Source organism: Helicoverpa armigera, chromosome 14 (assembly GCF_030705265.1).
Source record: "Helicoverpa armigera isolate CAAS_96S chromosome 14, ASM3070526v1, whole genome shotgun sequence".
NCBI classification, from domain to species: Eukaryota; Metazoa; Arthropoda; class Insecta; order Lepidoptera; family Noctuidae; genus Helicoverpa; species Helicoverpa armigera.
The window spans coordinates 1,418,756-1,445,169 of NC_087133.1; the positions used below are offsets into that span (position 1 = coordinate 1,418,756).

Genomic DNA, 26,414 nt, shown 5'->3' on the forward strand with positions numbered 1-26,414 from the left:
AATAAAAACAACATTTTTGGATACCATCTTATATTATTATTTAATAGGAAGAAACAGTATCATCTGCTTTGCTGTTTCCTATGTAGGGTTCGGCCTCCAGTTTAACCGGCTGTTTTACATGGAGCGATGGAGCTGCCTATCCGATATCCTCAACCCAGTTTCCCCGGCAATCCGATACGCCTTGGTAAAACTGGTTGTAAGAATTTCTGCCTTCGTACTAGACTATCCTCGTACCTACAGACCGCATCAGGAACTTAAAACTAATGAGTTTACAGTCTCCAGTCTCCATTCAATTTCACAACTCTTTTTCCTACGTTTTGTAAAATATTATATTCTTATTTATTTAATTCTTTAGGTATCTCAGGGTCTGCAGCTTCTTCGTTTTGTGCTACCACATTCTCGTTAATTTTTGGTTTCGCATCTGGTGGCAGGAGGGTTGCAACAAAGAATCCAGCTGAAACAAAAGTATTTACATGAATTTCATATTTCATGCTACATATTTATAACTACTTTGTTTTTGTCGTGAACCCATTTATCGAGGAAGGCTATAGGCTATTTTTTATCCGGGTTTGTGCAGAGGTTTCCACGGGATGCGGGTGAAACCGCTGGCAGAAGCTAGTATAATATATTCGAAACCGTTTTTGCACATTTTGCGTCTTTGTCCTACTGATTTATTAAAAAAAAAACAAGTCTAAACATAATTTCGTACTTATTACGATGGTACGATTAGTACGATGATTTTTTTTTTATTTTATTTACATTCCAAACCGGACGTGGACTATACAATATTTTTTACTTACACATAACTAAAGCGACATATCCATACAGCATGGGCGTGCAGTGGTTTCCTAGGAGGCTGGCGATGATCTGCACGCTGAAGAAACCAGACCCTCTGGCTACCACCACCGACAAGCACGTCGCCATACCTCTGTAATTATAATAATTAGAGTTAATAAAACATTGCAATTTCAATTCTTTACTTTTTACAGTGTCAATTAACCACATTTAAATTTTTGCCTTTACATTTTAAGTACTTCTTAAACCGTCAGTTGCACAAAGCTCCATTAAAGTTAAAGCTTCCTTAAATCTATTGCTGACTCTTTCTTTGTCAACAAGATAAAAAGTGTTAGCAAGAAAGCCTTACTGTAAAGAAGCCTTATTGTAAATAAATAAATGCTTGTTTTAAAAAATAGCTGTAGCCAGACTCGATTGTTATGATGAACATAAGAAAACCACTCACCTCAAATGTGTAGGATTCAATTCAACCAAATAAGTATTAACGTTGCCCAAAATCTGCGCGACATATAAGAACATGAAAAACAATGCTATGCTAAGCATTGGTACTTTCACGTACAGTAGCATCACTCCACAGAGGGATGATACGACGAACACTGCCAGAGTTAGTTTCTTCTTTCCTAGAGGGCCCACGAGGAACGAGAGTGTTATCATTATGATGGTTGATACTAAGGAGTATGTCAATGTAGCGTAGAGCGCTTTTTTCTCAATAGTGCCTGTGCATTCTGTTGATGCCTAGAAAATAAATAAAGCTAATGTCAGGTTTTGAATGTAAGTGACAAGGTATTATTAGGATAGACACTAAACTATATTTCATTACATTTGTATTATTTGATTTCGTTATGTTTTTTTTCAGAAACGTAGTCAACGTTGAGTCTCATCTTTTTCGAAAACTACAATTATTTTAAAATTGTTTTTTTTTTTCAATTTTATTTAAACAATGGCAAAGATAAAAAATTTCTATTTAACTTACAGTGCTATTAGATCCACTTGCACTCTGACTAGCCACTTCGCAAAATGTGCTGCCATAATGATTTGAACTGTCTCCGTCAGCAAAGTATGCGTTTGTCATGGTTGGCACCCACATTGTAAAGCCCGTTGATCTGGAAATACATAACAATATTTTTTATTTCCCAACACATTAAAAGACTAAACTAAAGATATTTAGGCTCAGACACGGCCAGCACGTCAAACTATTACAATCTGCGAAAAAAATCTACTTTACCGCTAAAGTATAAGGTTGTATGTGGATTGGGAAAATTTTAAAGATTGGAGCGGCTTGACATGTTCTTTCAAGAACAAAAGTCCCGAAATGAAGTTGCCAGTGTACAAAACAAATTAGTAGAATAGAAGAAAATGTGAGAAAAGAGGTCACATTACGTGTATTTACATTAGAAATACTTTTGGACGTCATAGTTTGAGATAAAGATATTTTAAATGTAACAAATTAGATGACAGATAAATATAACTTACGTCATGTAAGCTGTTAGAAGTAAATAGTAGAGTATGATCGAGTTCTTCAATAGTGGAGGTTTGAAGAGAGGAGCGGTTTGGTTCCACATTTTCTTCATCAAAGAAGTCTCTGTACTATTAGCACGGGACTCATCCAAATAAACAGACATTACCTAGAAATTAACATGAAAATCAGTAGGGTAGGTTATTTATCTAAGTGTCTACGTATCTGTGTTTACCTTGCTATTCTTTGCCTTTATCTAGGTATCTGACGAGTGACGTTTTCTTAGTTTGTTTCTATTATCATGAATTGTTACGTTATCATTAAAAATAGAGCAAATAAAACGTAACTATTTAATAGGCTACACTACCCCAAAACATTGTATAGCTTAGATTTGTTCTTTTCATCAATCACTTGATGTGATTGACATTGTGAGAACCGCTTGTTTGTTTATACCTCGTATCAGGAATAAAGTTTATTTGCGTCGTGATTAATGAAAAAAACCATTCGTGTGACTCAAAGATTTTTCGTCATAACGTTAATCATGTATTCCAATAAATCAAGGCATCAATAAAGATTAATTAATGTACGTAAGGAACAGTCATAGCATTCAAGATTCATATAGGTATAAATAAGTATAGTGCACTTGTTAAAGGTAATATCGAACAGTATTTACTTCTGATTTGCTCGAGATAATCATTAATATTTATTGATATTAATAAGATTCAGATATTTCTTCCCATGTAGGTACGCAGACTCATTTATAAGTAGACATTAAGATAATAACGATACTTACAGAATAACCACCCTTCTTAGATCCAGTGTTGCTCTTGTGTATCGATTTCAAAACTTCCAAAGCCTCATCATGTCTGTCTTTACTGAGTAAGAATTTGGGACTTTCTTGTAGGAATATAGTGCATACGATTCCTAAAGCACTCGGCAAGCAGATGGCTTGCATCAGCGACCTCCAGGGTGTGTATGCTACGCCAAGCCAGGATATCTCGTAGCTGAAGGATAGCGAGAATAACGGTATGGCAAATGCTGTAAAAAGTAATAGATTGTTATTTTATTTAGATGAAAATTAATTAAGTAAAAAAATATGTCCGGTAGTTTTTTACAAACAGGGATTAATATAAATGTGACCTTCTCCATCAAAACAATGAAAAACAAAAACTGACATCCTCTTTTGTCAGGGAAAAAAGTTAAAGTGCTCAAAAAGAGGTATCGGGGTCCAGGTATTTAAAGGGCTTCAGAAAGAACAGTGTGGATTATAGTCGGTAAAAGTCTGACACTTCCTCACAGCGGAGGACGCCGGGGGGATAATTTGACGATTTCCCAAAAAAAAAAGGCAGTAAAATGAATCGACTTACAGCAAATCAATAACTGCACGACCATTGTGGCGCTGGCCATAAGGAACATAAATCTACTGCGATGCCTGCTGGGCACACTTTCCGCTAACAGCACGAAGGCTGCCGCGTTTGCAGCTGATGAGCTGTAAACACAAATAATTTAGGTTAACCATAACTTTATAACGATCAAAAAATACTTCTATACGCTTCTATAGCTAAAAAATAAAAGGGACAGTTTTGTTTCGAAAATGTGGCGGGGTTTTGCCCAGTATTGCCATACTTTAAGTAACGCTGTTAACAATGGTAGTTTTTTTTTTTCACATAATAGGATCGATTTTCGATGCATTCAAGTTTTAAAAATAAAATATTCACTCACAATGAAACTGAAAGTAACTTGAGAGTGGCCAGCAGTGTGAAGTTAGGAGCCATGGTTGCTGCTAAGCTGAGGGCGAAACCCACTGGCATGGCTATCAATAGTGTGGTCCTCCGACCTATAGTGTCTGCGCATAGACCCCATACATATGAGGAGATTATTACACCTGGAAAACAGAACATGGAAGATTATGTCTTATGTACCTACTTTCTAATAAACACCTTTATAGACTCTTTTATGTGCACCCTTATGTGTTACCCGTACATGCTTCCTTATCTACTCCCTTATTTATTTAGGTAGGTACACCGCTTACATGTTCCCTTATGTACTACCCCTATGTTTAAATATTTCACCAAATGTTCTCCCATTACATATTTTCCTATTTACTTCCGTAATTACTAATTAATTAATACTCCCTTATGTAATTCCATTGATACTATGGTCCCCATGAAGGCCAGATTCTTTTCCGATAGTATACTATGTATCGACCTCCTTTCTCGAACCTTTGGCCGGCAGAAATATTAACCAACCTCTTTAACCACTTACCTATAAGCGGTATAGCAGACAGCAACCCTTGTTGCATGGTGTCCAGAGACATGTCGCAGGCCACAGCTGGCAACACCACGGAGATGCCGAAGATGTCCATGTACATCGCCACGATCAGGAAACAGCAGGTTATCAGCATGCCCACATTGTATTTGCCGAAACCTGGTAACGAGTAGCATCACAAATACATATTAATATTTCGGTCAGTAACTAAAGTCCAAAAATAAAATTTCGGAATATTGCAATACATTTCGCGATAAAAGTAGCCGAGTTTAGCGAGTTTTTTAATTTGTAATTATTATTCTGTTTTCTAATCTAGACATTATTTTGTTATCGTTATATGGGAAATTTTCCTGCCGGCTGTACTTATATTACTATTTTTGTTACAGATTTATAGGAGAGATAGAAGTTCGAATTTCGGGACGTAATTGAAATGCATGAATTATCTAAATATCAGCTAAAAACTAAACAAGTGACAAAATACTTCCGCGTTAGGTCTGGAGCTACTTATCAAACGCATTTAAAAAAAGTTGTAGGAACCTATTTGATAACCCCAATTCTGGCAAACAAAAGAAAATCGTGCGATATGTCGCATGTATTGCGGAAGCCATAGGCTAGTGATATCGCCGGCACAGCTAGTAGATAAATAATGCCTGGACATAATGCCTGGACACATTTTCACACACGGTCGGTTAGCCCCATGGTAAGTTATTAATTAACTTGTGTTATGGGTGCTAACACAACTGATAATCTACATATAGCTACATATGTATATACATATTGATAAATACATATTGTAACACCCAGACCACGGCCAACAAACATGCTCATCACACACATGTCGATCGAACCGGGAATCGAACCCGGGACCTCAGGTTCGGCAGTCCGGCATGGTGACCATTGCGCCATCGAGGTCGTAGATAATATACTATACCCTGACTCTGAATTGACATTAATTTGTACGTAACAATTGACAACAATTTGCGTTCGTTTGGCTCTCAAATATTAACATTGGGATCTCGTCAGGGCGTTTTAAATACTGTGGAAGATTTTAGTGTCGTCTGAGTAGTGTCATTAGTTTAAATATTTGATCTAGCGTAACAATGAATAGACAAAATAACGAAACTAGCAGAATCGAGCAGCCTTTCTATCAAGTCTCCCCATTTGTTGATCTATTGCTGAATTTACTAATCTCTACTAGGTAATATGGGAAACTAACTCTGTCTGTCTGTTACGCTTTCACGTCTAAACCATTGAACTGATTTTAATAAAATTTGGTACAGAGATAGAGTTGACCTAGAGAAAGAACATAGGATAGTTTTATCCCGGAATTTTGAAGAATTCTCTTGGAATCGCGATATAACCGAACTCTACGCGGGCGGAAGCTAGTAGGTATTATAAAACTGAAGAGTTTATTTGTTTGTTTGTACTCTCTAATCTTATAGACAACTGAAACACCACTTGAAAAAATATACGATAACGATAAATATATGGTAACGATAAGTTTCTTTATATAAAGTCGAGCGAAGGCAAAGACGCGGGTCAAACTGCGTGCGGTCGTACTACTTATATGACGTGTATTGTTTAGTATTAAGATCTTTCATGAAATACTGTATTCTTCAGTAGAAAGTCGTGATTTTATCCACGTGTGAAACGTGTTGACACTGACCGACAAGCACGTGCGTACGTACAGTAACAGTGCAAGTGGCTCCAATCCGTTATTCTATAGACTATAGAATAGAGTCATTGTCTACAGAGATCAATGGATAACGTGATCCGTTCCAAAGCATTATAAATTAATGGAAAATTATTGCTCGAAGGTTCAAATGTCAAGAGAGGAATCAAGAGACGACTTATTGCATGGTAACGGGGAGAGAACAGGGGAGGTACCTTCAAGAACACTTAAAACATCGTGGTAACGAAGTTCGAAGGATAGAAGGAGAGTTTGTTTACAGACCTATCATTTCTTAGAAATAAAAGAAGGTGGTTGTGACTGTTGAGGAAGTTGAAGGTTCGCACACAATAGGCAGAAATAGTAGGAGCTGCACCATTGACATTAGAAGAAAACATTAGGTACAAGATTTCTAGGTAGGCCCTTAAACAAAAGAAGGAGATTCAAATATTACAATGCCAATGACAAAATACAAGAAAAACGGCTCTGATGGATACGGACATGTAAAAAGGAGACCACCCGAGTACATCGGCAATGCGAAACTTTCGCATATCCGGGTATATCGAGAGCGTAGAGGTAGGCCAAAACTGCGGTAGTTGAGTGTCGTAAAGATAGACATGAAAATCTGCGAACTCGAAGTGGAATATGTCCTGGATAGAGCGAAGTAGAAGATTTCCTCGATAGAGTGAAGTGGAAGAAGAACATAAGGAAAGCGGACCCCGTCACAAGACGGGATAGACGTTAAGAAGAAGAATGCTTTTGACCTACTCCGTTCCCTACAAATCTGATGATGCCGAATTGCAAGTCATACCCTTGATGGATAGCCTTAATAAAAGTTAGATCATAAATGATGGTGATGACTCGATAAAAATTAGCTTGGAACTGGGCACACATCTCTTATCTCTACACGTCTGATCGTACATCGTACGATTGTAAGATAAAACGTCTAGTCTGGTGAAGACTGGTTATCGAGTTTGTTTAGTAGTTCAGTAGCTTATGTTAATAATGGCGCAATATAACATTAGATATAAAGATAGTGAGAATGAGGAAGTAGTTCCGTCCAGGACTTAATAAAGCTTTAGTGGTTTGGTAAGTATTATTTTTTTTATAGATAACTTAAAGGCACGTGTGTTTTAAGGCATCATGTTATAATTTCAGTTGAAAAAAAAAATCGTTAGATTAGCATTGCACACCTTGGGCCCGGTTATTTTTTAATTAAGTGCCTAGCTACTTTAACTTCTATGGATGATTATTTTAGTCAGGCTCCATTTTTTAAGCGTACCATGCTAATAAAAAAAAAATACTCACCAGTGAGGTCCAATGCCTCGTCGAAAGTACTTTTCTTTGAGACTCCATCCCCTATAGTGAATGTCATTTTACAAATTCAAATCTCAATCCTTCAATTTTTAATTTTAGAAATTCAAATTATTGTCCCGCGCTTTTTGCGAAAAAAAATTGTATAACTTTTTTAATTTTGCATAACTTTTTTTTAATACTCTAAAAAGTTTTGAATACGAGTGAGAGACTGAAGACAGGAAAACCGCAGTGAGTGCTCGGAAACGGCGCTCGCTTTAAATATAGTTTGTTGTTAATCAGCCAAACACTGATAGGAAAGGAAAACCACGTGGGAATCGCGTCGTATGACTCTCGAAGTTCCGCACACAGTCAATGAGACATTTTCCACTGGTCTTCCAAAATGGGAGGACGTATGTACTTAATATACGAATTTAAGTAGATAGGGTAAAAGTATTTTTTTTGTATTTTCGCCGCATAATATGGTCTAACTTAAAAATGGCCTTAACTTATTCATCTATTGGGAATAAATTATCTTTTCCTACGAGCATAACTGAATTATTTTTATAGCTCGTAAATATCTCACGAATGGGCAAAGACGCCAAGTTTCATTTCTACATCCCCAGAATCCACAGATCTTTAAATTGTTCTCTCCCGTCTTGTTAGTCCCAGGTGTCTGGGTCTTCCTGCCACGTCTTTCGGGGTCTCGTGTAAGTAAGGTACATAGTGCCAAGGTTCATAAATATCCATTCAGTAATTTTTGAAAAATAACAAACTTACATACATACTTTCGCGTTAGAATGTAAGGTATTTTGTATGTAAAGTATTCTTTGTGTTTCCAACATTAATTAATGTATTTGGTAAGTAGTTTATCGTGTTACTTAATTGTAAAACAAATTCTTAAATTAAAACGCGAACGTGGAAGAAACTCTCTCTATTTTATTGCTACCAATTTAACAAAAAAAGTTTAATAGGTTTAAAAAGATCATGTTTTTCGTAACCGGTTTAATCCAGTCCCAAAAAAAATAATGAAATGGCAACGTCGTAGTTTCGGAAGTTGGATTTTCCAATGATCCAAATTGTACCTAATACTCATTATTAATCACATTAATAAATCATTCAATGAATAACCAGCTCATATCGATAACTATATTGTACATAAACAAAAATTCTTTATTTGCGGAAATCCACAATAATATTTTTGGGAAAGCCAAATGTGTAACTATCACTAGAAATGTAAAGTCACGTTTGATAAAAAATAGTGAAAAATCACTTGTTCTGACTTACTATGCAATTGTTATCGAAACACTGAATCATTCGTGTGTCGGATATCCGTACTTACCTATTTATTTTTTGCTTGTGTGTTCCCCTTTTGTTGCACTCGAGTTGTTGTGATGCGCGCCATTTGCAATACAGTGTAACAAAGATGCGAAGTCGACTGTACACTGTAAAGTTTACATTCTATTGACGTGATTGTGAATACCTTAATTGTATTCTGATGGGACTGTTAAATTAATTATCTAAGTATGTATTATCGGCTCTATGTAAATCATCAGTATAAATATAATCAGATGGACATATAAAATGTATAATTCTTCCCATAATATAATCTTCCCATATCTAAAGGTACATAATTTGCAAAGGAAGACAATATATGCAAAGCTCTTTGTGTGTAAGTACCTACCTATGCAGCTGAGGTAAGAAAGAGCATACGTAAATCCCGTGCGTAAATCTAAGCCAAAATTACGTCGAATAAAAAATTTATTTCGGTGTGAATTGAGTGTGATTGTAGCATCATAATAAATACACATATGTATATGTTATTTAATTCCTTTCTACACTTCTTGATACTAATATTGTAAAGAGGAAAAAATATTTTTGTTTGTTTGTATGGATAAACTGAAAAGCTACTGGATCACTGTTGGAAACAAGCTTCCCGATATGTTATCCCTGTAAGGGCAGTAGTTCCCACGGAAAAAAAGATTTAAAAGACTTTGTTATCTTTTTCCTTACAGATCGACTCCATCCAAAGGTTGTCTGGAAGAGATCGCTTTTATTGATAAGAGCGTCTATTGTACTCGTCTACTACTTGTATTTTATTTTTGGTATCTTTATTTGTGTTATGTGTACAATAAAGAATATTCTATCTATCTATCTAGGTATCTAAAGGAGTTTTGAGACGTCAATGCACTCATGCACTTTTGTTACCATAGTCAAAGATTTTTACGTCGTTTTCAACCGACTTCTGTAATCGTCCGGTCAATATAGACATTGGAAATAATCAAAATTCCCGAAAAGCCAAATTGGTGGAGAGCTTGGGCTTCCCATTCCAATTAAGTTTGAAAAGTCCTCATCGATACCAATGTGCTTCAAAAGTTATTCGCGGTCAAAAGTCAAGGTTCGATGTTTTTTTTTCGAAAACGGTAAGCTTTATAAAAACGATAAAAAGACCAAGTTGTAAATCTTAAAATTTGGTCCTACTATGTTTTCCTTAAAGTTATCATTCGTGAGATATCGCGATTGAGAGTCCACGCATAATATGTACATAAAGCCACGTATAAACATATCAGGCACTTAAGATAAGTATAAATACCTATCTGTGGTATAAATACCTATCTATGTCTCATTTACCTATACCTACTATCCTGAAAACATTTATTGAAAACAGTCCCGAAATTACAGATACCTATCGCAAGATAATTTAAATCGGCGAAACATCTGTTTCCAAACGAGATAAAATTCAACTCGTGATTAAATAAACTCAAAGAATAAATTGACACGCAACACATACTTATATAAATATCAAAACAAATATTACACAAAGATTTCGGTGAAATTAACCAAACATTTAGAAAACTAACTGTGTCTCGAGATTTTACGAGCACGTGAAACTTACGTCTTTACTCAGCGCGTTGTTTGATGCTGAAACGGCTAACGGCCTTTTCCAATACTCTATCTGTTTTGCTTACTAGAGATAGAAACGGGCATGGGAAAAGCATGATATGAAACGCCGTGGCGTCTTCAAACCAACAGACTGTGAAGCTTTAAGAGTATTGAGGTTTCGTGTTACAAGGAAAATGGTTACCTACGTCTGCTAAGTACCTATGTACTTAAATAAAGTAGGCATTTTTACTAGAGATGAAGATCAGCTGTCAATTGCAATGGATTATCTTATTTGTAAACAAAACAATAAGCGAAATCTTGAATGGAAACAGCTGACTATCTCTAAGCCATTGGAGTGGCTTGGGGGCGTATCGCTCTGTCCCGTTCTTACCTTAAGGAAAGTGGGACCACTGGCGGTCCCTTTCCCTCGCGTCGTGGAAAATCAATAACCTCTTCGTAGAATCTGCTCTCCTGGTAAATATGACTAAAATGGCGGATCCGTCAACGATTTGGACTCATAGAGGGCCTTAGCTGTCGCTCCGAGGACCAAGGCTTTCTGTTCTAGCAAGGCCTTTTGAATAAAAATTTTCTTCATAATGGAATGAGCATTTTCTTAAGGGGTAACTAGAGTACGTACTTTGAGTACACTTTGTGGTAGCCCTTTTGAAATTTCCCTAAAAACATCATTGATTGAAAAAGAGTTGATTTAATTGCTATTGAGTAATATGACTTTTCTCATACTCGAAAATGGATTGCAAGTGGAAAACCATTTTGCTTGGAAAATTGCTTGATATCTTTTCACCGAAGTTTCCACGACATCTGGTTTACTAGGCGCACAGAGGTGCGAGGAATTGGAAAAATTCCTTTCTTCAGCCGGGCTTAGCGAATCAGGAGCTACGAATAAAATATATAGAATGGAGTGAAGATTGTCTATACTTGAATTTGCAGTGACCACCTTTGCAAATTTCGTTCATTCTCAGTAAATGTCGTTAGCTTTTTAAATAACTCGATAAAGAAGTCACACGTACTATTTACTTTTATATTACGTGGTTATACAACGTTATCTACCGGGATGCAAATGTTTGTGTGTAAAATACTTAAATACTCAAAACATTTTTACCAGCTCTTCTAATTTTAAACATGATGTTATGATTACTTTTATGTCGTAACTGTCTTTTACTTCCTACATCAATGTACAGCGAAGGGGTCGTGAGTAAGGGGTGTGAGAAAATCGATGCTAGACGAATTCCGCGCATGCGTACTCTCCCCGTGTTGTCCGCGCGCTATCCCGTCGCAACCCTATCTCCTAGCAGTTCTGCTCGCCTGGTACCGCCGCCCACAATTCTGAAATTTTCCTGCCCTCGTCGCCAGGTTTCCCGGAAGTGAAAACCTTCAGTTTCCGCAGTGTAGGGCGGTACAACATTTTCACGACTGAAGGCTCTCTGAAAGCTTCCTCGGCTGTTTTCCTGAAATATTTTCATTGGGCGGGTTTTGAGGTTAGGTTACTGCGCATCTGGTTTGCGCAGATCAACAGGTCTAGTTTTCTTATGAATGAGTGAAAGTTACGGGAATGAATGGTTCATTCATTTAAGTTACTTGAATCTTTTTTGTGGAACAAAGTTCTTAAATGTTGATTTAGTAAAACTGGTAAGTTATTTTTGGGAAAAGTAGACTAGTAGACTGATAAAATTCCTAACGTAATTAATTATGATGCAACTTTTCACTCCTGCAAATGACACATAAGAAAAGGTTTGGTACTAGGGATACAGTAAAACAAATATTTTATTAACATTTTAAATGCTTTTAATCTTACAAATAATTAACAGAAGATATTTATTATGGCAGTATGACTTCATCTCATGTCTGTAAAACAAGCTTGCTGTTTGTATTTCGTCATAGTTTTATCAGTTACAATTAGTTACGACGTAACATTAAAAAATATGCTAGTTACAATCGTAATAATTAAACGTGTTTTAAAGATTAAGTTTAGTGTTAACTTTTTAACTCTTGTGAGCATTAGAACATTCTCACTTAGTTTATCGTTACTCCTAACCTAATATCGTATACAATCTCTTTAAATGCTAAAGTTATATCTTATAACTACTCAACAATCTTTGGTTGTTAAATAATTACATTTCTTCATATAAAATTATCTTCTTATAAAAATAAATTAAACTAATACATCTGATCACTTCATTCATCACATCTGACAGGGGCTACCGTAATTGGTCACCAGTTGGCGCCACTGTCGCATAAAGTCCGGTCATTTGCACAATAGTAACACAGAATGTGGTTTGTGTGTATAAATAAGGTATTCTTACCAAGAACGACATTATCTTTGCACTAAATAATTAATCGCAACTGTTTTTTTTTTATTTTATTTAAAGACATATTTATTTTAATAAGTAGTAAAATCAAGCGCGGTAGCCTCATCATCATCATCATCTGAATAATAGCCTTCAATTAACTATAGGTTCTTAGGCCTATCTATTGGCGATGAATTAAACCTGATTTCCTTAACTAATTTCAGTAAGGAACTCGGTCCCATTGCCAATAAACAAGTCCTAAGACTTATTTCGGAGTATTTAATCATCAATTATCGTTTTCTTCGCAACAGAATTAACTAGTTCTGTCCAGTTCCATGTTTCTGGTTTGAACCGGTTCATACGGGTTCGTGGGTCTCGTTTTGGGTTGATTCCACTACGATTTTCTTGTGTGGGATCCTTTTCTTGTTCGGTAATGTTAGGCAGAACAGCGAATTTACTGAAAATAATAACAATTTATTAGTCATACAGTTTTGAGTTAGCTTTGCTTCGTATTTTAAACTGTCGTAAGAAACGCGATGGAGAGAAACCGATGTAGGTAGAGTGTAACTTATATGTTCCATTTGCAACCCTCATACTGAACAGACACAGAGATGGACTAGAGAAGAGATAGAGAGAGATAAATAGGTTTTTCCTTATGATACACCTCTAATAAATTATCTAGTGTTTTAATACATGGTTTGCTATATGTCTAAATATCTTGCAGCCATGTCAGGAAGATACTCATTCATGTGACCCCTCTCTCTCTCTGTAGAGTATGCGAGTGAATGCCAAGTGAAGGTAACGTTCGTGTTCACTGTATTTACCAATAAAAGAGAGACACAAAGCACAAGAACAAGGCATCATAGCTATAGAAGAGATGTGAATACTTACCAATAATAATAGATCCGAACAGATAGAAGCCAGCACCACAGTTGACTTCGAGGAACAGTCCGATGAGGTTGGAGCCCACCATGGAGCCCACGCGACCCATCATCATGGATAAGCAGATCGCCATCGCTCTGGAAGATATAGTTATATTTTAAGTAAAGGTATATAGTATTAAAAGTCGTGGTTTAGTGGTAAAGCATCAGCCTGATAAGTACGAGAGACTCGTGGCCTGCAGTGGGACAATGAAAAGGATGATGATGTATTAAATGGCAATTTTAAATCTCTACATTGGAGATTTTGTACCCAAGGACCAAAGCTCTGTTTTTAAAGGTAGTAAAGTTATTCATATGTTTTTATAGCAAGGTCAAACTTTGATGACCTTGCAGAACTTAGGACTTTCTGATATTATAGTCAAGGGATTATTATTTACTTTTTTAAATAATTTCAATATCATACATAAGCTTTAACGATGCAGACTATGTACTTTACACTATGTACAGTTACATATCCACAATATTTTGAAAAAGTATTTTTTACAAAACAAAAATAGGGGTTCCAAATGATCACAACTCACCTAAACTTAGTAGGGAACAACTCAACAGCCACAGCATTCATCAACCCAATACACGCTCCAGACATCTGGAAGATAGCGAACAGCACCACGGCCAACTGCTGGTTATAGGCCAAGTGAGCACAGATGCCGCTGATGCCGGTGAAGCCCAGGATCACCACGAGGATCGGCTTCTTGCCCACATAGTCTACTAGGAAGCCCACGATGATGTACATGGAGGAGAAGACCAGGCCAATGTAGATGGAACGCTCGAAGGTTGAGGTGTGGATTGTGTCGTCGCAGATCTGTGGGGAGAGAGGCGTGTTAAGTATTGTGAGCAAAAATACTTATGGATGATTAAAAGTATCTATGATTTACAAAATGAGAGTGTGAATTTGTTAGAGCTTGTTTTATCATTTGCACCTTAATTATTTTTCTGAGCAAGCTGACATCTGTGGCACTAAAATGACAAATCTTATAGATACGTAAGAATTACCTATTCATATCCTATTTATTTACTTATATCTTTAATCCTTATTATCTCTACTTATATCCTTATTTGAAGACTAGACCGTATTGCAAAACGTTCAGTAGAAAAGGCCAAACGGAGATGGCAAAAAGTAAAGTAACTGTCATTTAAAAAACACTTCTTTGTTTATATTGTACTTACTATAGTGCCATTAGATACAGCATCTCTGCCAGCGTCGAGAACATCACAGATCTTGGTCTCTCCGCCCTCGTGGTTTGCCAGAGAATTGAGGATGGACGGGAACCACACGTAGAATCCGTTAGTTCTGATAATAGAAACATATGTCTATAAGCAAGATTCAGTTCAGTTGATAGTGATGTTAATAAATAAGTAGGAGGTACATCGGAGTCACCACAACATAAATGTTTGTTGGTAAATGACAAAGTTGAAAACGTAAGAAAATGTTTTCTATCAAATTATATTATTGCTTTTACAAATTCAACAGTTGATATTTTGTTGCTACGAACACCCATTGTATCCTTTATCGTTCCCAATATTCTACCTATGTATTGTTCTCTTTACTTGTCTTATAATATTATTGTAATCATGAATTGTTCTTACGTGGCAAATATCCCGAACTGCACGAAGCAGGTGAGAGCAGTCCAGGGCAGCAGCGGCCTCTGGAACAGCGGCACCGTCTGCTCCTTCATGGACGCCCAGATAGCCGCAGCGCCCTTCACGTTAGATGTCTTCGTCATCTGGTTCTCTATGATTAGGGAGGTAACCTGGAACAGGGAGATTACATTTGAATATAAAGTATTTTGAGGAAATAAAGAGCGTCTAATGTATATAGATCAAAAGTCCTTGACATAGGATATAACATTTAGAATAATTTGGAGGGGGCTGATCATCCCTGATTGATTCTAATCCATCCAGGTTTCATCAGGGTTTTGTCCGTTCAATACAAAACAGTACTTTTGACGTAGGCGCTAAAGTCTATCTGTAATAGTATGCCAACTTGCAAATTTATTTTCGCAAGGCGCTAATAATCAATTTTTTAATATCTGTTTATCCGCGAAATCGATGTTTTTTATTATTATTATTATATTCGACATAATAATTGGTACTTACAGGAAAACTGTCAACCTCCATCTTCGTATTCCTATAATAGATCCTCTTGACAACTTCTAAAGCACCATCATAGTCTCCGGTCGCGAACAGGAACTTGGGGCTCTCGGGCGCGAACAGGAGCAGCACGGAGCCCAACGCGAAGGGGATGGCACAGGCTACTACTAGAAGCCGCCATGGACGGTATTCGATGCCCAGGAATGGGATGGGGTAGGCGAATTCTAGGGGCAAGATTAGCCAGGATACACCTGAAAGGTTTAAGAAGATTATAAGCTACAACGAATGTGTCTGTAGATCTTTGTGTAACAGCCCTGTAACTCGAAAGAGTTACTCTTTACTCTAAGTTACTAGAGTTACTCTTTACTGGTTACTCTTTCGAGTCATCTGGCAGCCTCGGCAGCATTTAGCATTCTAACATTGAACTTGTACATTTCCAGGAACTTGTACATAAGTAGATAGGGAATTTTAGTTTAGGTTTAAGTAGAGTTTAGGTATAGTTCCTAGTTCTTTTAGGGAAGTCCCTAAAAATTCAGTCTATGCTACCTTGGCAAAGCTGACAAGTAATATTGAAACAACTTACATGGCAGAATGACGGTGCCGATGCCGACGAAGGATGATCCGAATGCCACCATCTTGTCTCTGTGGCGCAGGTTGTTGAACTCGCCCAGGTATGTGTATACGACAGCTGATGAGCCCGACATGCTGGAAATTCGAGTAGAAAAATTAGTATTTGAAATACCTGCAATACTTCCTTAGCATTCAAAATAATTAACGACAATATCTGATTTAATTAGTTTGATTTAAATACGTAGTTTAAGGCATATAGATAATTCCAATGGGATAGGCAGAAGATGGATGCGGGCTGCAAAAGACCGGGATAGTTGGCGGTCATTAGGATCCTACGTTCAGCAGTGGACGGCTAAGGCTATTGGCTCGTAAACGAGGTAACAACTTAAGTAATTAACTTACAATATAGCAGACAAAAAGACCAGTACACCAAACGAGATGACCTCAGGCGCGAAGCTGGCGAAGGCTGAGAAGACGGCAGATATGATCATGGAGAACAGCATGACTGGTCTCCTGCCCTGCGTGTCTGCCAGCCAGCCCCAGAAGTATGATGTCAGGATTATAGCTAGAAAGATACAGAAAATCGTATAATGATCTGAACGTGTTTATACATATATTGTGTGAATGTTTTTTTTAATAGCACAGATTAAGATAAACTGAAAAGATAGTGAGTAAGCAGAAGATGTTGCACGGTAACATTTGATTCAAGGGAAATAAACTTATTGATTAGTCTTGTAAAAGAGCGATAACTTAATAGGGATCTACAAATTTATGCGATGATGTTATTATTTCTACTCTTTTTCTATCAGCCACTGATATCTTAACCCTTCAACGGTACCTGGCTCTTATATCAGTACTCATCTAAGAACGGTATAGCAGACAGCCAGCCCCTCTGCTGCAGCGTGAGCTCCAGGTCACACTGCGCCGCCGGCAGTATGTAGCCTAACGCAAGGCTCTGCATGATCATGCCCAGCAGGATGACAGCTATAGTACTCACCTAAGAACGGTATAGCAGACAGCCAGCCTCTCTGCTGCAGCGTGAGCTCCAGGTCACACTGCGCCGCCGGCAGTATGTAGCCTAACGCAAGGCTCTGCATGATCATGCCCAGCAGGATGACAACTATAGTACTCACCTAAGAACGGTATAGCAGACAGCCAGCCCCTCTGCTGCAGCGTGAGCTCCAGGTCACACTGCGCCGCCGGCAGTATGTAGCCTAACGCAAGGCTCTGCATGATCATGCCCAGCAGGATGATAACTATAGTACTCACCTAAGAACGGTATAGCAGACAGCCAGCCCCTCTGCTGCAGCGTGAGCTCCAGGTCACACTGCGCCGCCGGCAGTATGTAGCCTAACGCAAGGCTCTGCATGATCATGCCCAGCAGGATGATAACTATAGTACTCACCTAAGAACGGTATAGCAGACAGCCAGCCCCTCTGCTGCAGCGTGAGCTCCAGGTCACACTGCGCCGCCGGCAGTATGTAGCCTAACGCAAGGCTCTGCATGATCATGCCCAGCAGGATGATAACTATAGTACTCACCTAAGAACGGTATAGCAGACAGCCAGCCCCTCTGCTGCAGCGTGAGCTCCAGGTCACACTGCGCCGCCGGCAGTATGTAGCCTAACGCAAGGCTCTGCATGATCATGCCCAGCAGGATGATAACTATAGTACTCACCTAAGAACGGTATAGCAGACAGCCAGCCCCTCTGCTGCAGCGTGAGCTCCAGGTCACACTGCGCCGCCGGCAGTATGTAGCCTAACGCAAGGCTCTGCATGATCATGCCCAGCAGGATGATAACTATAGTACTCACCTAAGAACGGTATAGCAGACAGCCAGCCCCTCTGCTGCAGCGTGAGCTCCAGGTCACACTGCGCCGCCGGCAGTATGTAGCCTAACGCAAGGCTCTGCATGATCATGCCCAGCAGGATGATAACTATAGTACTCACCTAAGAACGGTATAGCAGACAGCCAGCCCCTCTGCTGCAGCGTGAGCTCCAGGTCACACTGCGCCGCCGGCAGTATGTAGCCTAACGCAAGGCTCTGCATGATCATGCCCAGCAGGATGATAACTATAGTACTCACCTAAGAACGGTATAGCAGACAGCCAGCCCCTCTGCTGCAGCGTGAGCTCCAGGTCACACTGCGCCGCCGGCAGTATGTAGCCTAACGCAAGGCTCTGCATGATCATGCCCAGCAGGATGATAACTATAGTACTCACCTAAGAACGGTATAGCAGACAGCCAGCCCCTCTGCTGCAGCGTGAGCTCCAGGTCACACTGCGCCGCCGGCAGTATGTAGCCTAACGCAAGGCTCTGCATGATCATGCCCAGCAGGATGATAACTATAGTACTCACCTAAGAACGGTATAGCAGACAGCCAGCCCCTCTGCTGCAGCGTGAGCTCCAGGTCACACTGCGCCGCCGGCAGTATGTAGCCTAACGCAAGGCTCTGCATGATCATGCCCAGCAGGATGATAACTATAGTACTCACCTAAGAACGGTATAGCAGACAGCCAGCCCCTCTGCTGCAGCGTGAGCTCCAGGTCACACTGCGCCGCCGGCAGTATGTAGCCTAACGCAAGGCTCTGCATGATCATGCCCAGCAGGATGATAACTATAGTACTCACCTAAGAACGGTATAGCAGACAGCCAGCCCCTCTGCTGCAGCGTGAGCTCCAGGTCACACTGCGCCGCCGGCAGTATGTAGCCTAACGCAAGGCTCTGCATGATCATGCCCAGCAGGATGACGCCTGACATCAGCATGTGCAAGATGTTGTACATGCCGAAACCTGGAACAACCACGTTCATATTATAACAGGTGAAAGTCTACGGTATACACACGGTTGTCCAAAAGGTTAGAGCAAATTAATTGTTTGGCAAGAAGGCAGGTGGTAACCTGACTAGCCTTTATATACAGACTTTTATTCGGGTATGCGAAGTAGATCACTTCAGGACGCGGGTGAAACCGCTGAAATCTTAATGATAGAGAGAGATGAGATATTTATGCAGAATGAAATAGAAAGAAAGCGTTGTCAAAATCTAGACAGGAGTCAGAATTGATTCAGGACAATCTGTCTGCGTATGCACGCACAGGATGTGCGTTATATTTACATAGATAGTGTGTGTGAGACATTGTTCAATGATAAAATTTAACAATTAAATTAATTACTTATTTGTACTTTAGCTAGCATGTTTATTAAATAAACGTTTTTTAAACAACAGTTTTATATACATTATTCTCAACATCTCGTATCTGAGAAGATATTTCGACACAACTCAATGTTCTTGGTCTCCTTAAAAGTTTAAACAATGATAAGGGTAAATGGGCTAGCTACGAGTACTTTAAAGAGGTGATTATTGTTTGTTTAAAACAAATAAACCTATGAATTTATTTTATGTAAATTATGCCGAATGTAATAGCTATCAAACTAAAGATATTTTAGATATTGAATTATCCAATATAAAAAGTTTTTTTTTAACGTCAAACTAGTTAAAAAAACGGTTCCAAGGAGTGGGTCTTACGGAGAAGAGCCGGCAAGAAAGCAAATTCTCTAAAAAAAGTACATATTTAGGTAACTACACATGTTTTCTTACAGTATGAGTAATTTGCTAGACCTATGACGTGCAATGCAGTTAATTTCAAAAATATCTATACAACTAAATCCCTCTAACAAGTTTATCTTGAGCAAAACAACGTGACGCGACGATATGCTACGACTGACGCGAAAATGCGTAACAAAGGACCTCGCTATGAAACGGTTTTGAAAATCTAGGGATATCTGGGGATAAATCATACAAAAGTATTCCACATTATATATATAACTTTGCCGATTAAATTATTTATTTAATTCAATAAAAAACTACAGCATCCTTATCTAATTAAAGTTACAAACAATTGACAATGACTTATCTTGTCATCTCATCAACGGTGGGGTTTCCCTAATTACGATGTTTGACTTAACAGTAAGTAACAAGACAATATTACAGTATTTTATTACGCGTATTACTTCTCACAAATATTTGCACAACTAAATATCTTTAGGTGGTCTTGTTAACGTGATTTTTGACGTCAAAACCAGCTAAAATAAAAAGAAGAGAAGTATCATCGTCATCTGCTAACCTTTTTCTACTTATGTTGGGGTCGGCTTCCAGTCTAACCAGATGCAGCTGAGTATCAGTGTTAAAAAGAAAAGAAATATATGAATAGTAAAAGTAGAAATTACTTATGTATGTGTCAAAGTAGTGCTGCGATAAATAATTGGTAGGTATATTTCGTCTTTAATGAACTTTTGTAATGAGACGATATATTACATTTATTGACAGTTATTGCAAATTTAATTGCTTGTCTACAAATTAACATGTCATTTACCAATCTTCCGACTATAATATTCTTGAAATTTATTCAACATTTTTTTTTTTTAATATTTAATATATTTTAAAAGCATTCAAGGTATTTCAATTGGACCAAGCGAAAGTTAAACAATATAGATACATGGGCGTAGCCAGCTTTGGGCTTAGGGTGGGGCAGCAGTCAACTTATCCCCCGGGAGCCGTTAATCTCAAACTTGTTAGTCTCTTAAATTGAGAGGTTTATTGTTTATTTTCAGGTACAGAAAATAAACAATCACACACAGGACAAAAGTCAAAAGTAAGGGTACATAGTTTCTGAATACGCGAGCGAAGCGAGCGCGAAATTTTTATCGGACTTAAAACAAATACCTATTACGTAAAATTTAGCCCAAACGTACTTAACTTTTTGTTTGTTGACGAATGTAAAAATAAGGGCAAATAGTTTCTGAACTGAATACGCGAGCGAAGCGAGCGCGAAATTTTTATCGGACTTAAACCAAATATTACGTAAAATTCAGCCCAAACGTACTTAACTTTTTGTTTCTTGACAAATACAAACATAACATAGTTTCTGAATATGCGAGCGAAGCGAGCGCGAAATTTTAATTATTTTTAAGGACTCAAAACCAAAATACTACGTTAAATGTCGCTCAAATATACATTTTCATGAATGGGGGGACTAGGTACGACACACCCGACTTACGTCCATACGAAAACCCCCTCGTTCGAATAGATAAGTCGATAAAAAAAAAGTTAGATAACGTATAGCAACGTCGCGCAGCTAATTTTCGTGGACCACTCGGAATGCCTCCAGGGACCACCAGTGGTCCGCGGACCACCGGTTAAGAACCACTGTGCTAAACGATCGTTCTATTGTACAGGCCGTACATGGCTGGGCAAGCAAAATAGCGAGCGCGGTTTTTACACTAGGATAAAATAGCATTTCCGAAATTTTGATCACATCTACCAGTTCCATCTCTCTTAATGCTTAATTTTTGGATTAGATTTACGGCTCGGCTCGCTAAGCCACATAGCAACTATTCTTTTACGGAATACGGCTCGTTTTCACGTTCGGGAACTCGAGCGTGTATTTTGTTTTGATCGCTCTCTTTTCAAAGTCGACAATTTTTTTGTGCAATAACTTACGGATAGTACATTGTTGTTGATGTTGTTACCTAGTAAGAGTTAGTAAAAAAAAAAATTGTTTAATCAGACACCTTATAGGTCAGAGCCAGGGCCCAGGGTGGGGCAAGTGCCCCAGCTTGCCCCAGTGTGGCTACGCCCATGTATAGATAAGTAACTTTTATTCGACATTGAGTAACATACTTTTTACACGACTCAGACTGGACCCTAAAGTCTTGTTAAATGTGTTTTGATTTTTAAGGGAACTGGCAAAATGTGAACTTTTTCGTAAGTAGAAGACAAGTTTCACTTAAAAATGGTCGTTTGAGTTAAACGGTATCAAATTCTGACGTTTGTGAATGACACTTTAAGTGCATTACATATGCATATTCGTGTTATCAGTTATTGTCCTCGATAATAATAGAGTAAATAGGTAATTAATATTAATCATTGATTTGTCTTTGTGTTAGTGGGTCGCGAATGCAGACTTATCTATTGGCATTTAAATTAATATGTTGTGATTTTAACTAATATGCTTCTGTATAGTATTCGCTTCCTTTGAATTTGAAATAAATCAAGAATTAGATAACAATTAGATTTTTGATAATTGATTAACAAAAGTACATCCACATGGATTGATCGATTTTAAGGTTAAGGTCAACGCTGGTGAAGTCGGTTCGTGGAAGAGTTCCTCCGGGTTTCGGAAAGCATTTTAAATTAGTGAGCCCAAGCCGTCATTTGAACATTGTTTAGCAGTCAGAAACCAGAAAGTCTAACAGTCTTAGCAAGGGGTATTAGGTAGCCCAGGTAACTGGTTTGAGGTGGTGAGATAGGCAGGCGCTCTATGTAAAGCTGCAACCAGTGAAACTGAAAGACCATCCCAACATACTTAGTTGGAAAAAGGCTAGACGGATGAACAAAAGACGAACTTGTAAACAAAAGAGAACACGTGCCAATTTGTTTTTGTTGACACTGTTTACTGCGTTTAACTTCATACAAGTACTTAAAGTTACTATTTATTTACGATTCTAGTGCAGCTGGGCGTTTCGTCATACTTTACTTTGTATGACACACTATCTAAAGTTAGATGGGTCAGATGGTCAGAATTGATATCTAGACTGCATTTGAAGTTTTTAGGATTCCGTAGTCAAAACGAGAAACGTGATTCTATTAAGTAGTAAGACTTCACGATCCGTCTAACAACAGACACTGAAAACTAGAATAATATTACGAACAAACGTGACTTGGGCCGTCACGTTTACGCATACATTATGGGGCAGAAGCAATATGGGTGACATAGGTGTATGACCTGACCAAAACGGGTTTGCTTGAAACTACTGTTTCTTTCCTCAAGTTGTCTTTGTTATGTTTAAGTTATTAATTCAGGATGCTTTGTTGATCTGACTTAGTAGAAAACGTTAATAATTTAGGTGCAACTTTTGTTAAGTGTAGCTAAGAGTTCGTAAGGTCTTTTGCTTTTAGTGACATTTAGAAATAAATATAAATAAGTTCATATGTTAATCGGATTCTTTTTAATAGTAACAAAAAATGAAAAGTGGACTAAAAGAGGATAAATAAAGTGAAGTCTATCCACCAAATAGATCTAGCCAATGTTTCTCACAGCCAATTGAAAACAATGCGAAATAATAAAGTTCGTAATTGCAATCAATTAAAGAGCTTATAAAACTTATGGGTTAAATTATGTCGGCGCGTATTTTATATGAACTTGTCTCAATTTACTTAGATTAATATGATCTTTAAATAACTGAACTTTGTACGGTCTGAATGAAGTCTTAAGTAAAATGACTGAAGTCTTTATGATGGTACTTACTTACTATATCTAATTCTGCAAAACATGTTGTTTTTGTAGGAGTATATACAGACCTCTATGTTATTGCTTACTTGTGTTTGTAAGAGTTCTTGTTATCGGAACAAAACAGCTGTTACTAGAGTTTATTATCTTATTGTATTGATATTTGTGTTACAATAACTAAAATAGTTTATAGTTCAAAAGTCCGAAAGTTACTCTAATTTATCTGAGAGATGTTTTTCTCTGCCATTCGGTCGGCAGATTAATTTCAATGAGAAGTTGTTAATAGCATTCTCATGATAATTAATTAATTAATACATATTTATGTTTATTCAATTATAACGTCTCAATCCAGTTAATCTGTTTGCTAAACAATAATATTATAAATTGATTAAAGGGTAAGTGACTTACCCGATAACAACATGGCGTCATCTAGGGTCGCAGCTGACTTGTCGCCTTTCCCGCCACTTTTATCCATAGAGCCGTTCATAGCCATCTCTGCTTCTAGAACCTGGAAAAAGAGATTAATTACTTTAGTAATCTATGGATTACTTGAACCCGGACCCACAAATATGGCTCAGAGAATTATATCCAAACACTGATGGAGTAGAAACCCAAATACTGATGGATCGACCATTTATTTTCGAAAACCCCGACGGATAAATATAATGTACTGAGCCGAGCGTTTCCCAATTCTTGTGACGTCTTCTAAAGCTAAGGACGAACATTTTTGGTCCTTCGACCCCATAAAATACAGCTGGACAACACAACAACATTTAGTGATTTTTGACACAAACTCCAAGCTGTGATTTACGAAAATAATAGCTTAAAGCGTGTTTCGTGTATTTTAAGCTGTTTTGTGACTTTTTCTGTCTTCAAAGTTACCTCTACGGCAGGGACTACATCATAGTCATATGGTTTTTCTGCCGCCATGGTTAACGGTCTTCAGTCTACTCGAAACCTAAAAATTTGAACGTGATAATGTGTCGGTACTACATGTCTAGCCAGAGTTGAGTCGATGGCATTTTTTTACAAATATTTTATAGCTATTGTCACTCAATCACGACTGCGGATTAATGATGCATTTCGTCCTTTTTATAGTGGCTTAATTGAAGTATCTTGTTATCATGTTTTGTTCCAATTATTGTTGATAAATAATTGATTTGCAAAAATCCTTGAGTGATTAGTCTTATCAGATCGTTGGTACCTACATTATGTTTGCCATCTCTCTGAAGTTTTACGATACACTGCTTAGTGATTATTTAAAAATATCGTAGATTGTATTGATTGGCATTTGTCCTGTACTTTATTAGTCATTCGAGGAAAATACAAATCAAGACAGTAGATAGATATTTGAGCTAGGGTTTTATTCAAAGTAGACAACTTTCAATTGGATTTACCGCTAAAACCATTGAAGGCAATCTGATTCTGCAAACGTTAGTCATTTTAATTTATGAAGATATGAAATGGGTTTGTTATTATGTCTGTGCGTTAATTAAGAAACATTGTTGGATTAGGACACAAAATTAACCACGAAGAGACTGTTTCAATGACGCGAATCGTCAAAGTATTTCTAAATAATTTGTGATACCAGTTCCTTTAGTTTATGATTAAGGAAAAGTCAATGACCGCCAGGTAAGCAGGAAACCAGATTATGTGAATTACCTACGTCTGACAATGCAATCTGCACTATGTATGTATTTACAAAAAATAAATAAACAGATGTTTGTCACGTGTTTAAGGAAAATTCTCTACGCAAACATTTCAATGAGTTTGAATTTAATAATAAAAGAAAACTTGCTCAGTAACAAAATTATATCAAATACCACCTACAAATAATAATGAATTAATTACCTTAAGATTATAAATAAATATAAAAAATCAGATGAGTAACAGAGGTATTAATATCAGTATGCCTTGTCCGCGATATCGTATCGTAGGCTTGGAATTATTTATAGCTGGTAGAGTAAGGATTATGACGATTAAATAAGCTTAAAAACAGTGTAAAGAGGTACAGTTACTGGGGAACGAATTGATTTATCAGAACTGCATATTATTATTGTTTTTTTTGCTTAGAGGTCAATGAACTTATTGTCATTCAACAATTGGAGTTATCGGTGAAAGAAATTGTTTATTAATTTAAAGTTAATAATGATAGTCATGTTTACGGTTGGGGTGTAGTGAAAGCATACTATTTGGGTAGTCAAAATATTCCCAGGCAAAATGTAAATACCCTTTTTTGTGGGGAATTTTTAAATGGGGTGCAGAGTGATGGAGTGACAGACTCTTGCTGATTAAAACCCGCCATGTTCCTTCTGCCCTTTATGTACCAGAGTCGCGATAACTAAAACATTTTTAGAATGTAATGGTTTTCTAATAGTGTACGTTGTGTAGGAAAGCCTTTTTCTTTTTTCTTCCAAGCATAGGACATTTGACGATGTCAAGAAGAAAATATGCCGATAGATCGATCTAACAGAATTACGCAGTTTCCTACACTAAATAAAAATGGTAAAATTAATTTATTTATGATCCCCCAAAACGATGTTAATAGCACACTTTACGTGGCCCATAAAACAAATATGTCCAAAAATGGGTGAGCTGGCCTACTACATAATTTTACAGCCTTCTTGTATATTCATGGCGTCATGCTGATGACGTTAGCTTCCGTATTACCATAGTGCTTTAGGACGTAATATGTGCTCTTCATAAACTTCTTTTATATAGCTACTAGCTTCTGCCAGCGGTTTCACCCGCATTTCGTGGGAACTACTTCCCGTACCGGTATAAAAAGTAGCCTATAGCCTTCCTCGATAAATGGGCTATCTAACACTGAAATAAATTTTTAAATCGGACCAGTG

The 26,414-nt window shown here is 37.6% G+C and overlaps 2 protein-coding genes across 5 annotated transcripts; both read right to left on the reverse strand.

Annotated features, from left to right (window-relative positions):
• Positions 1 to 73: 73 nt before the first annotated feature.
• On the reverse strand, positions 74 to 7,682 carry LOC110371578 (uncharacterized). The gene is made up of 10 exons (XM_049836986.2): positions 7,497 to 7,682; positions 4,517 to 4,678; positions 3,974 to 4,136; positions 3,619 to 3,740; positions 3,045 to 3,289; positions 2,269 to 2,420; positions 1,769 to 1,898; positions 1,241 to 1,530; positions 801 to 928; positions 74 to 454 (listed from the first exon to the last, which is right to left on the reverse strand). The coding sequence occupies exons 1-10, from the start codon at positions 7,561 to 7,563 to the stop codon at positions 336 to 338; spliced, it is 1,578 nt and encodes a 525-aa protein (XP_049692943.2). The 5' UTR covers positions 7,564 to 7,682; the 3' UTR covers positions 74 to 335.
• Positions 7,683 to 12,155: 4,473 nt separating this feature from the next.
• Positions 12,156 to 24,611, reverse strand: LOC110371579 (synaptic vesicle glycoprotein 2C). 4 transcript variants are annotated; one of them, XM_064037820.1, is made up of 11 exons: positions 24,442 to 24,611; positions 23,968 to 24,067; positions 18,902 to 19,063; positions 16,675 to 16,837; positions 16,286 to 16,407; positions 15,709 to 15,953; positions 15,199 to 15,362; positions 14,779 to 14,902; positions 14,133 to 14,413; positions 13,562 to 13,689; positions 12,156 to 13,127 (listed from the first exon to the last, which is right to left on the reverse strand). In XM_064037820.1, the coding sequence occupies exons 1-11, from the start codon at positions 24,487 to 24,489 to the stop codon at positions 13,027 to 13,029; spliced, it is 1,638 nt and encodes a 545-aa protein (XP_063893890.1). In that variant the 5' UTR covers positions 24,490 to 24,611; the 3' UTR covers positions 12,156 to 13,026. The 4 variants fall into 4 exon arrangements, with proteins under 4 accessions (XP_063893890.1, XP_063893888.1, XP_063893889.1 ...); XM_064037818.1 differs by lacking the exons at positions 18,902 to 19,063; positions 23,968 to 24,067; positions 24,442 to 24,611 and adding an exon at positions 17,406 to 17,544; XM_064037819.1 differs by lacking the exons at positions 18,902 to 19,063; positions 23,968 to 24,067; positions 24,442 to 24,611 and adding an exon at positions 17,270 to 17,397.
• Between the last annotated feature and the right edge of the window lie 1,803 nt (positions 24,612 to 26,414).